The following is a 13,866-nucleotide window of genomic DNA, read 5'->3' on the forward strand; positions in this document are numbered from 1 at the left end:
TTAAGATAGTGAGGAAATTACTTTCAAAGAATGACCAGGCATCCTTTACTGGCGGGATAAGGTCAATATCCTTCTAGGATACCCGGACCATGTAACGACGTTCGTCTGTAGAAGGAGAAGCGGACCAAAAAGCAGCGTGGTGGTTACTCATGTTCTTTAATGGAAAACTGAACGATACATGAAATAACTCAAATCTACAAAACAACAAACGGAACGTGAAAACCTATACAGCCTATCCTGTGACAACAAACACAGAGACAGGAACAATCACCCACAAACACACAGTGAAACCCAGGCTACCTAAGTATGATTCTCAATCAGAAACAACTAATGACACCTGCCTCTGATTGAGAACCATACTAGGCCGAAACATAGAAATCCCCAAATCATAGAAAAACAAACATAGACTGCCCACCCAACTCACGCCCTGACCATACAAACTACATACAAAACAAAGGAAATAGAGGTCAGAACGTGACAGACCAGGTCGATTATAAAGGCCTGCTCGCAGAAGTGTTTTGACAGTGATGAGGGTTGGTCATTTGACCGCAGACCCATAGTGGATGCAGGTAATGAGGCAGTGATCGCTGAGATCCTGATTGAAAACTGCAGAGGTGTAGTTGGAGGGAAAGTTGGTCAGGATAATATCTATGAGGGTGCCCATGTTTACAGATTTAGGGTTGTACCTGGTGGGTTCCTTGATAATTTGTGTGAGATTGAAGGCATCTAGCTGTCTCTGACATCATGACATCAGCCTAACAGTAACACTAACCCAGCAGTCAAGGGCTCTAACACACTAACCCAGACGAGCAGACAGCCACCCAGGGCTAACAGTAACTCAGCCCTAACCCAGGGCTAACAGTAACTCAGCCCTAACCCAGGGCTAACAGTAACTCAGCCCTAACCCAGGGCTGACAGTAACTCAGCCGTATCCCAGGACTGACAGTAACTCAGCCGTATCCCAGGACTGACAGTAACTCAGGCGTATCCCAGGACTGACAGTAACTCAGCCGTAACCCAGGGCTGACAGTAACTCAGCCGTATCCCAGGGCTAACAGTAACTCAGCCCTAACCCAGGGCTAACAGTAACTCAGCCGTATCCCAGGACTGACAGTAACTCAGCCGTATCCCAGGACTGACAGTAACTCAGCCGTATCCCAGGACTGACAGTAACTCAGCCGTATCCCAGGGCTGACAGTAACTCAGCCGTATCCCAGGGCTGACAGTAACTCAACCGTATCCCAGGGCTGACAGTAACTCAGCCGTATCCCAGGGCTGACAGTAACTCAGCCGTAACCCAGGGCTGACAGTAACTCAGCCGTAACCCAGGGCTGACAGTAACTCAGCCGTAACCCAGGACTGACAGTAACTGTGTGTGTGTAATTGATTGTGTTCCGTCTTTCCCTCAGGTTTTGGACGGCCTTCTAGCTCAGTATGGTACTGTAGACAACGTGGAACAAGGTGAGACATTACAATACATTATCTTTTATATCATTACAATCTCTTCAACTGTTTTTTTTCCTTAAATATTATCAATATGCTTTTTTAAATACACAAAAGTAAGTCGACACCCCTTCACATTAGTGGATTTGGTTATTTCAGCCACACCCTTTGCTGACAGGTGTATAAAATCGAGCACACAGCCATGCAATCTCCATAGACAAACATTGGCAGTTGAATGGCCAGTACAGAAGAGCTCAATGACATTCAAAGTGGCACTGTCATAGGAGTCAGTTCGTCAAATGTATGCCCTGCTAGATCTGTCCCAGTCAAATGAAAGTGCTGTTATTGTGAAGTTGGAACGTTTAGGAGCAACAACGGCTCAGACGCAAAGTGGTAGGCCACACAAGCTCACAGAACGGGACTGCAGAGTGCTGAAGTAACGTCAGCACAAGAACTGTTCGCTTCATGAAATCAGTTTCTATGGCCAAGCAGCTGCACACAAGCCTAAGATCACCATGCACAATGTCAAGTGTCGGCTGGAGGGGTGTAAAGCTCACCGCCATTGGACTCTAGAGCAGTGGAAATGCGTTCACTGGAGTGATGAATCACGCTTCACCATCTGGCAGTCCGACGGATGAATCTGGGTTTGGCAGATGCCAGGAGAATGCTACCTGCCCGAATGCATAGTGCCAACTTTAAAGTTTGGTGGATGAGGAATAATGGTCTAGGGCTGTTCTTCATGGTTGGGACTTTGCCCCTTAGTTCCCCTTACATTGTAAACGCTACAGCATACAATGACATTCTAGACTATTCTGTGCTTCCAACTTTGTGGCAAAACTTTGGGGAAGTCCTGTTTCAGCAATGCACCTGTGCAGAAAGCGAAGTCCCTACAGAAATGGTTTGTCGAGATCTACCTCTATCACTACCTCATACTCCACCACTACCTCTGCCACTAAATCTACCTCTGCCACTAAATCTACCTCTGCCAATACCTCTACCACTACCACTAAATCTACCACTACCACTAAATATACCTCTACCACTACCTCTACCTATACCAGTACCACTAAATCTACCTCTACCACTAAATCTACTTCTACCACTAAATCTACTTCTAACTCTACCACTAAATCTACTTCTACCACTAAATCTACTTCTACCTCTACCACTAAATCTACTTCTACCACTAAATCTACTTCTATCTCTACCACTAAATCTACCTATACCACTAAATCTACTTCTACCACTACCTCTACCTATACCACTAAATCTACCTCTACCACTAAATCTACCTCTACCACTAAATATACCTCTAACTCTACCTATACCAGTACCACTAAATCTACCTCTACCACTAAATCTACCTCTACCACTAAATCTACCTCTGCCACTAAATCTACCTCTGCCACTAAATCTACCTCTGCCAATACCTCTACCACTACCACTAAATCTACCACTACCACTAAATATACCTCTACCACTAAATCTACTTCTACCTCTACCACTAAATCTACTTCTACCACTAAATCTACTTCTACCTCTACCACTAAATCTACTTCTACCACTAAATCTACTTCTATCTCTACCACTAAATCTACCTCTACCACTAAATCTACTTCTACCACTACCTCTACCTATACCAGTACCACTAAATCTACCTCTACCACTAAATCTACTTGTACCACTAAATCTACCTCTACCACTAAATCTACCACTAAATCTACTTCTACCACTAAATCTACCTCTACCACTAAATCTACTTCTACCACTAAATCTACCTCTACCACTACCTCTACCACTAAATCTACCTCTACCACTATCACTAAATCTACCTCTGCCACTAAATCTACCTCTGCCACTAAATCTACCTCTGCCACTAAATCTACCTCTGCCAATACCTCTACCACTACCACTAAATCTACCACTACCACTAAATATACCTCTACCTCTACCAGTACCACTAAATCTACCTCTACCACTAAATCTACCTCTACCACTAAATCTACTTCTACCTCTACCACTAAATCTACTTCTACCACTAAATATACTTCTACCTCTACCACTAAATCTACTTCTACCACTAAATCTACTTCTATCTCTACCACTAAATCTACCTCTACCACTAAATCTACTTCTACCACTACCTCTACCTATACCAGTACCACTAAATCTACCTCTACCACTAAATCTACTTGTACCGCTAAATCTACCTCTACCACTAAATCTACTTCTACCACTAAATCTACTTCTACCACTAAATCTACCTCTACCACTAAATCTACTTCTACCACTAAATCTACTTCTACCTCTACCACTAAATCTACTTCTACCTCTACCACTAAATTTACCTCTACCACTAAATTTACCTCTACCACTAAATCTACCTCTACCACTAAATCTACTTCTACCTCTACCACTAAATTTACCTCTACCACTAAATTTACCTCTACCACTAAATCTACCTCTACCACTAAATCTACCTCTACCTCTACCACTAAATCTACCTCTACCACTAAATCTACCTCTACCACTACCTCTACCACTAAATCTACCTCTACCACTACCACTAAATCTACCACTACCACTAAATCTACCTCTACCACTAAATCTACCCCTACCTCTACCACTACCACTAAATCTACCTCTACCACTACCTCTGCCTGTACCACTAAATCTATGTCTACCTCTACCACTAAATCTACCCCTACCACTAAATCTACCTCTAAATCTACCTCTACCACTAAATCTACCACTAAATCTACCTCTACCACGACCAATACCACTAAATCTACCTCTACCAGTACCACTAAATCTACCTCTACCACTACCACTAAATCTACCTCTACCACTACCACTAAATCTACCTCTACCACTACCACTAAATCTACCTATACCAGGACCACTAAATCTACCTATACCAGGACCACTAAATCTACCTCTACCTCTAAATCTACCACAACCACTAAATCTACCTCTACCACTAAATCAAATTAAATTGTATTTGTCACATACTTAGCAGATGTTAATGCGAGTATAGTGAAATGCTTATGCTTCTAGTTCCGACCATGCAGTAATATCAAACAAGTAATCTAACAATTTCACAACAACTACCTTATACACATAAGGTTAAAGGAATGAATAAGAATATGTGCATATAAATATATGGATGAGCGATGGCCGAACGGCATAGGCAAGATGCAGTAGATGGTATAGAGTACAGTATTCATATGAGATGAGTAATGTAGGGTATGTAAACATTATATTAAGTGGCATTGTTTAAAGTGGCTAGTGATACATTTATTACATCAAATTTGTCATTATTTAAGTGGCTGGAGATGAGTCAGTATGTTGGCAGCAGCTACTCAATGTTAGTGATGGCTGTTCAACAGTCTGATGACCTTGAGATAGAAGCTGTTTTTCAGTCTCTCGGTCCCAGCTTTGATGCAACTGTACTGACCTCGCCTTCTGGATGATAGCGGGGTGAACAGGCAGTGGCTCGGGTGGTTGTTGTCCTTGATGATCTTTACCTTCCTGTGACATCGAGTGGTGTAGGTGTCCTGGAGGGCAGGTAGTTTGCCACCGGTGATGCGTTGTGCAGACCTCACTACCCTCTGGAGAGACTTACGGTTGTGGACAGAGCAGTTGCCGTACCAGGCGGTGATACAGCCCGACAGGATGCTCTCGATTGTGCATCTGTAAAAGTTTGAGTGTTTTTGGTGACAAGACAAATTTCTTCAGTCTCCTGAGGTTGAAGAGGCGCTGTTGCGCCTTCTTCACCACGCTGTCTGTGTGGGTGGACCATTTCAGTTTGTCAGTGATGTGTATGCTGAGGAACTTAAAACTTTCCACCTTCTCCACTACTGTCCCGTCGATGTGGATAGGGGGCTGCTCCCTCTGCTGTTTCCTGAAGTCCACGATAATCTCCTTTGTTTTGTTGACATTGAGTGTGAGGTTATTTTCGTGACACCACACTCCGAGGGCCCTCACTTCCTCCCTGTAGGCCTTCTCGTCATTGTTGGTAATCAAGCCTACCACTGTAGTGTTGTCCGCAAACTTGATGACTGAGTCGGAGGCGTGCATGGCCACGCAGTCATGGGTGAACAGGGAGTACAGGAGAGGGCTGTGAATGCACCCTTGTGGGGCCCCAGTGTTGAGAATCAAAGCGAGCAAAGAAGTTGTTTAGTTTGTCTGGGAGCAAGCCATAGTGGTCAGGGCTGGCTTTCCTTTTGTAGTCTGTGATTGACTGTAGACCCTGCCACATACCTCTCTTGTCTGAGCCATTGAATTGCGACTCTATGTAACAGTATAGACTTTACGTCCGTCCCCTCTCCCCGACCTGGGCGCGAACCAGGGACGCAGGGAATTCTACCTCTACCACTAAATCTACCTCCACCACTGTTAGCAGATGTTATTGCGGGTGTAGCGAAATGCTTGTGTTTATAGCAGCAACACTACAGTAATATCTAACAATTCACAACCATACACAAATCTAAAAGTAAAAGAATGGAATTAAAAAATATATAAATATTAGGACGAGCAATGTTGGAGTGGCATTGACTATAATACAGTACCAGTCAAAAGTTTGGACACACCTACTCATTCAAGGGTTTTTCTTTATTTTTACTATTTTTTTCATAGTATAATAATAGTGAACACATATAAAATCATGTAGTAACCAAAACTGCTTTTCCAACAGTCTTGAAACAGTTCCCACATATGCTGAGCACTTGTTGGCTGCTTTTCCTTCACTTCACTCCAACCCATCCCAGACCTTCTTAATTGGGTTGAGGTCAGGGGATTGCGGAGGCCAGGTCGTCTGATTTTATTTTTATTTCACCTTTATTTAACCAGGTAGTCCAGTTGAGAACAAGTTCTCATTTACAACTGCGACCTGGCCAAGATAAAGCAAAGCAGTGCGACACAAACAACAACACAGAGTAACACATGAAATTCACAAATGTACAATCAATAACACAATAGAAAAAATGTATATACAGTGTGTGCAAATGAGGTAAGATTAGGGAGGTAGGGCTATGTGCAATGGTGATTAGGTAGTTGGATGGGCTATTTACAGATGGGCTATGAACAGGTGCAATGATCTGTGAGCTACTCTGACAGCTGATGTTTAAAGTTAGTGAGGGAGATATGAGACTCCAGTTTCAGTGATTTTTTTCAATTCGTTGCCGTCATTGGCAGCAGAGAACTGGAAGGAAAGACGGCCAAAGGAGGAATAGGCTTTGGGGGTGACCAGTTAAATCTACCTGCTGGAGCGCGTGCTACGGGTGGGTGTTGCTATGGTGACCAGTGAGCTGAGATAAGGCGGGGCTTTACCTAGCAGAGACTTATAGATGACCTGGAGCCAGTGGGTTTGGCAATGAATATGAAGTGAGGGCCAGCCAACGAGAGCATACAGGTCGCAGTGGTGGGTAGTATATGGGGCTTTGGTGACAAAACGGATGGCACTGTGATAGACTGCATCCAATTTGCTGAGTCTTGCAGGCTATTTTGTAAATTACATCGCCGAAGTCAAGGATCGGTAGGGTAGTCAGTTTTATGAGGGTATGTTTGGCAGCATGAGTGAAGGAGGCTTTGTATGCGAAATAGGAAGCCGATTCTAGATTTAATTTTGGATTGGAGATTTTTATTTTTTATTTTTTTTATTTCACCTTTATTTAACCAGGTAGACTAGTTGAGAACAAGTTCTCATTTGCAACTGCGACCTGGCCAAGATAAGGCATAGCAGTGTGAACAGACAACACAGAGTTACACATGGAGTAAACAATTAACAAGTCAATAACACAGTAGAAAAAAGGGGAGTCTATATATACATTGTGTGCAAAAGGCATGAGAAGGTAGGCAAATAATTACAATTATGCAGATTAACACTGGAGTGATAAATGATCAGATGGTTATGTACAGGTAGAGATATTGGTGTGCAAAAGAGCAGAAAAATAAATAAATAAAAACAGTATGGGGATGAGGTAGGTGAAAATGGGTGGGCTATTTACCAATGGACTATGTACAGCTGCAGCGATCGGTTAGCTGCTCAGATAGCAGATGTTTGAAGTTGGTGAGGGAGATAAAAGTCTCCAACTTCAGCGATTTTTGCAATTCGTTCCAGTCACAGGCAGCAGAGAACTGGAACGAAAGGCGGCCAAATGAGGTGTTGGCTTTAGGGATGATCAGTGAGATACACCTGCTGGAGCGCGTGCTACGGATGGGTGTTGCCATCGTAACCAGTGAACTGAGATAAGGCGGAGCTTTACCTAGCATGGACTTGTAGATGACCTGGAGCCAGTGGGTCTGGCGACGAATATGTAGCGAGGGCCAGCCGACTAGAGCATACAAGTCGCAGTGGTGGGTGGTATAAGGTGCTTTAGTGACAAAACGGATGGCACTGTGATAAACTGCATCCAGTTTGCTGAGTAGAGTGTTGGAAGCAATTTTGTAGATGACATCGCCGAAGTCGAGGATCGGTAGGATAGTCAGTTTTACTAGGGTAAGTTTGGCGGCGTGAGTGAAGGAGGCTTTGTTGCGGAATAGAAAGCCGACTCTTGATTTGATTTTCGATTAGAGATGTTTGATATGGGTCTGGAAGGAGAGTTTAGAGTCTAGCCAGACACCTAGGTACTTATAGATGTCCACATATTCAAGGTCGGAACCATCCAGGGTGGTGATGCTGGTCAGGCGTGCGGGTGCAGGCAGCGAACGGTTGAAAAGCATGCATTTGGTTTTACTAGCGTTTAAGAGCAGTTGGAGGCCACGGAAGGAGTGCTGTATGGCATTGAAGCTCGTTTGGAGGTTAGATAGCACAGTGTCCAAGGACGGGCCGGAAGTATATAGAATGGTGTCGTCTGCATAGAGGTGGATTAGGGAATCGCCCGCAGCATGAGAAACATCATTGATATATACAGAGAAAAGAGTCGGCCCGAGAATTGAACCCTGTGGCACCCCCATAGAGACTGCCAGAGGACCGGACAGCATGCCCTCCGATTTGACACACTGAACTCTGTCTGCAAAGTAATTGGTGAACCAGGCAAGGCAGTCATCCGAAAAACCGAGGCTACTGAGTCTGCCGATAAGAATACGGTGTTTGACAGAGTCGAAAGCCTTGGCAAGGTCTATGAAGACGGCTGCACAGTACTGTCTTTTATCGATGGCGGTTATGATATCGTTTAGTACCTTGAGCGTGGCTGAGGTACACCCGTGACCGGCTCGGAAACCAGATTGCACAGCGGAGAAGGTACGGTGGGATTCGAGATGGTCAGTGACCTGTTTGTTGACTTGGCTTTCGAAGACCTTAGATAGGCAGGGCAGGATGGATATAGGTCTGTAACAGTTTGGGTCCAGGGTGTCGCCCCCTTTGAAGAGGGGGATGACTGCGGCAGCTTTCCAATCCTTGGGGATCTCAGACGATATGAAAGAGAGGCTGAACAGGCTGGTAATAGGGGTTGTGACAATGGCGGCGGATAGTTTCAGGAATAGAGGGTTGGAGTTGGAGCTACAGGATGCAAACTTCTGCCTGAAGAAGTTGGCTTTAGCTTTCCTGACTGACTGTGTCATGTAGTGTCATGTTGTGTCTTGTTTCTGTCCTTTCCCTTCACCCTGTCTCCCTCTGCTGGTCGTTATTAGGTTACCTTTTCTCCCCCTCTTTCCCCCAGCTGTTCCTTGTCTCCTCCTAACTACCTCGTCACCCCTTTTCCCACCTGTTCCCTTTTTCCCTCTGATTAGTCCTCTATATCTCTCTCTGTTTTTGTTTCTGTCTTTGTCGGATTCTTGTTTGTGTTATTCATGCCTGAACCAGACTATCGTCATGTTTGCTGCAACCTTGTCCTGTCCTGTCAGAATCTGCCGGTCCATCTGAGCCTACGTTTGTTTTGTTATTAAAGAAGCTCTGTTTACGTTAATTCGCTTTTGGGTCCTCATTCACGCACCGTAACAGAAGAATCCGACCAAGAATGGACCCAGCGACTTCGGATCCTCTCCACTCAGCCGTCGAGATCCAGGGAGCGATGCTAGGCAGACACGAGCAGGAATTGTCTGCTGCTCGACATGCCGTTGAGACCCTGGCCACCCAAGTCTCCAACCTCACAGAACAGGTTCACCATCTCCGCCTCGATCCACCGGCCACTTCCAGGGCTTTCGAATCTCCGGAGCCCAGAATCAATAACCTGCCGTGTTACTCTGGGGAGCCCACTGAATGCCGCTCGTTCCTCACCCAGTGTGATATTGTGTTTTCTCTCCAGCCCAACACTTACTCCAGGAGCACTGCTCGTGTCGCCTACGTCATATCTCTCCTTACTGGACGGGCTCGTGAGTGGGGCACGGCAATCTGGGAGGCAAGGGCTGAGTGTACTAACCAGTATCAGGACTTTAAGGAGGAGATGATACGGGTTTTTGATCGATCTGTTTTTGGGGAGGAGGCTTCCAGGGTCCTGTCTTCCCTATGTCAAGGTAATCGATCCATAACAGACTACTCTATTGAGTTTCGCACTCTTGCTGCCTCCAGTGGCTGGAACGAGCCGGCTTTGCTCGCTCGTTTTCTGGAGGGTCTCCGCGCAGAGGTAAAGGATGAGATTCTCTCCCGGGAGGTTCCTTCCAGCGTGGATTCCTTGATTGAACTCGCTATTCGCATTGAGCGACGGGTTGATCTTCGTCACCGAGCTCGTGGAAAGGAGCTTGCGTTCTCCGTTGCCCCCCTCTCCGCATCACTACCATCTTCCTCTGCCGGCTCGGGTGCTGAGCCTATGCAGCTGGGAGGTATCCGCATCTCGACTAAGGAGAGGGAACGGAGAATCACCAACCGCCTCTGTCTCTATTGCGGTTCTGCTGGTCATTTTGTCACTTCATGTCCAGTAAAAGCCAGAGCTCATCAGTAAGCGGAGGGCTACTGGTGAGCGCTACTACTCCTGTCTCTCCTTCAAGATCCTGCACTACCTTGTCGGTCCATCTACGCTGGACCGGTTCGTCAGCTTCCTGCAGTGCCTTAATAGACTCTGGGGCGGAGGGCTGTTTTATGGACGAGACCTGGGCTCGGGAACATGACATTCCTCTCAGACAGTTAAGGGAGCCCACGGCCTTGTTCGCCTTGGATGGTAGTCCTCTCCCCAGGATTCAGCGTGAGACGCTACCTTTAACCCTCACTGTCTCTGGTAATCATAGCGAAACCATTTCTTTTTTAATTTTTCGTTCACCTTTTACACCTGTTGTTTTGGGCCATCCCTGGCTAGTTTGTCATAATCCTTCTATTAATTGGTCTAGTAATTCTATCCTCTCCTGGAACGTCTCTTGTCATGTGAAATGTTTAATGTCTGCTATCCCTCCTGTTTCCTCTGTCTCTTCTTCACAGGAGGAGCCTGGTGATTTGACAGGGGTGCCGGAGGAATATCACGATCTGCGCACGGTGTTCAGTCGGTCCAGGGCCACCTCTCTTCCTCCACACCGGTCGTATGATTGTAGTATTGATCTCCTTCCGGGAACCACTCCCCCCCGGGGTAGACTATACTCTCTGTCGGCTCCCGAACGTAAAGCTCTCGAAGATTATTTGTCTGTAGCTCTTGCCGCCGGTACCATAGTCCCCTCCTCCTCTCCCGCCGGAGCGGGGTTTTTTTTTGTTAAGAAGAAGGACGGGTCCCTGCGCCCCTGCATAGATTATCGAGGGCTGAATGACATAACAGTGAAGAATCGTTATCCGCTTCCTCTTATGTCTTCAGCCTTCGAGATCCTGCAGGGAGCCAGGTTTTTCACTAAGTTGGACCTTCGTAACGCTTACCATCTCGTGCGCATCAGGGAGGGGGACGAGTGGAAGACGGCGTTTAACACTCCGTTAGGGCACTTTGAATACCGGGTTCTTCCTTTCGGCCTCGCTAACGCTCCAGCTGTCTTTCAGGCATTAGTCAATGATGTCCTGAGAGACATGCTGAACATCTTTGTTTTCGTTTACCTTGACGATATCCTGATTTTTTCACCGTCACTCCAGATTCAGGTTCAGCACGTTCGACGTGTCCTCCAGCGCCTTTTAGAGAATTGTCTTTTTGTGAAGGCTGAGAAGTGCACTTTTCATGCCTCCTCCGTCACATTTCTCGGTTCTGTTATTTCCGCTGAAGGCATTAAGATGGATCCCGCTAAGGTCCAGGCTGTCATTGATTGGCCCGTCCCTAAGTCACGCGTCGAGCTGCAGCGCTTTCTCGGCTTCGCGAACTTCTATCGTCGTTTCATCCGTAATTTCGGTCAGGTGGCAGCTCCTCTCACAGCCCTTACTTCTGTCAAGACGTGCTTTAAGTGGTCCGTTTCCGCCCAGGGAGCTTTTGATCTCCTCAAGAATCGTTTTACATCCGCTCCTATCCTTGTTACACCTGACGTCTCTAGACAGTTCGTGGTCGAGGTTGACGCGTCAGAGGTGGGCGTGGGAGCCATTCTTTCTCAGCGCTCCCTCTCTGACGACAAGGTCCACCCTTGCGCGTATTTTTCTCATCGCCTGTCGCCGTCGGAACGTAACTATGATGTGGGAAACCGCGAACTGCTCGCCATCCGCTTAGCCCTAGGCGAATGGCGACAGTGGTTGGAGGGGGCGACCGTTCCTTTTGTCGTTTGGACTGACCATAGGAACCTTGAGTACATCCGTTCCGCCAAACGACTTAATGCGCGTCAGGCGCGCTGGGCGCTGTTTTTCGCTCGTTTCGAGTTCGTGATTTCTTATCGTCCGGGCTCTAAGAACACCAAGCCTGATTCTTTATCTCGTCTCTTCAGTTCTTCAGTAGCCTCCACTGACCCCGAGGGGATTCTCCCTGAGGGGCGTGTTGTCGGGTTGACTGTCTGGGGAATTGAGAGGCAGGTAAAGCAAGCACTCACTCAAACTCCGTCGCCGCGCGCTTGTCCCAGGAACCTTCTTTTCGTTCCCGTTCCTACTCGTCTGGCCGTTCTTCAGTGGGCTCACTCTACCAAGTTAGCCGGCCACCCTGGCGTTCGGGGTACGCTTGCTTCCATTCGCCAGCGTTTTTGGTGGCCCACCCGGGAGCATGACACGCGTCGCTTCGTGGCTGCTTGTTCAGTCTGCGCGCAGACTAAGTCCGGTAACTCCCCTCCTGCCGGCCGTCTCAGGCCGCTTCCCATTCCCTCTCGACCGTGGTCTCACATCGCCTTAGATTTTGTCACCGGACTGCCTTCGTCAGCGGGGAAGACTGTTATTCTTACGGTTGTCGACAGGTTCTCTAAGGCGGCTCATTTTATTCCCCTTGCTAAGCTTCCTTCTGCTAAAGAGACGGCACAAATCATCATCGAGAATGTTTTCAGAATTCATGGCCTTCCGTCAGACGTCGTTTCAGACAGAGGTCCGCAATTCACGTCTCAATTTTGGAGGGAGTTTTGCCGTTTGATTGGGGCTTCCGTCAGTCTCTCTTCCGGCTTTCACCCCCAGTCTAACGGTCAAGCAGAACGGGCCAATCAGACTATTGGTCGCATCTTACGCAGTCTTTCTTTTCGCAACCCTGCGTCTTGGTCAGAACAGCTCCCCTGGGCAGAATACGCCCACAACTCGCTTCCTTCGTCTGCGACCGGGCTATCTCCTTTTCAGAGTAGCCTCGGGTACCAGCCTCCGCTGTTCTCATCTCAGTTCGCCGAGTCCAGCGTCCCCTCCGCTCAAGCTTTTGTCCAACGTTGCGAGCGCACCTGGAAGAGGGTCAGGTCTGCACTTTGCCGTTATAGGGCGCAGACTGTGAGGGCTGCTAATAAGCGTAGAACTAAGAGTCCTAGATATTGTCGCGGTCAGAGAGTTTGGCTCTCCACTCAGAACCTTCCCCTTAAGACCGCTTCTCGCAAGTTGACCCCGCGGTTCATTGGTCCGTTCCGTATTTCTCAAATCATTAATCCTGTCGCAGTTCGACTTCTTCTTCCGCGATATCTTCGTCGCGTCCACCCGGTCTTCCATGTCTCCTGTATCAAGCCCGTTCTTCGCGCCCCCGCTCGTCTTCCCCCCCCCCCCCCCCATCCTTGTCGAGGGCGCACCCATCTACAGGGTCCGTAGGATTTTGGACATGTCCTCGGGGCCGTGGTCATCAGTACCTAGTAGATTGGGAGGGGTACGGTCCTGAGGAGAGGAGTTGGGTTCCCTCTCGGGACGTGCTGGACCGTGCGCTGATCGAGGATTTCCTCCGTTGCCGCCAGGTTTCCTCCTCGAGTGCGCCAGGAGGCGCTCGGTGAGTGGGGGGGTACTGTCATGTAGTGTCATGTTGTGTCTTGTTTCTGTCCTTTCCCTTCACCCTGTCTCCCTCTGCTGGTCGTTATTAGGTTACCTTTTCTCCCCCTCTTTCCCCCAGCTGTTCCTTGTCTCCTCCTAACTACCTCGTCACCCCTTTTCCCACCTGTTCCCTTTTTCCCTCTGATTAGTCCTCTATATCTCTCTCTGTTTTTGTTTCTGTCTTTGTC

General features: G+C 47.4%; 1 protein-coding gene across 7 annotated transcripts in view; it reads left to right on the plus strand.

The window, feature by feature from the left end:
* Window positions 1-13,866, plus strand: part of igf2bp2a (insulin like growth factor 2 mRNA binding protein 2a) — a 91,260-nt gene that overhangs the window by 19,834 nt on the left and 57,560 nt on the right. For all 7 annotated transcript variants that reach the window (XM_036975364.2, XM_036975365.2, XM_090230507.1 and 4 more), the window contains exon 4: window positions 1,410-1,461. In XM_036975364.2, coding sequence (XP_036831259.2) covers window positions 1,410-1,461 — 52 coding nt within the window. The remainder of the gene's footprint in view (window positions 1-1,409; window positions 1,462-13,866) is intronic.

Source organism: Oncorhynchus mykiss, chromosome 3 (genome assembly GCF_057628025.1).
Source record: "Oncorhynchus mykiss isolate SJ-2025 chromosome 3, ASM5762802v1, whole genome shotgun sequence".
NCBI classification, from domain to species: Eukaryota; Metazoa; Chordata; class Actinopteri; order Salmoniformes; family Salmonidae; genus Oncorhynchus; species Oncorhynchus mykiss.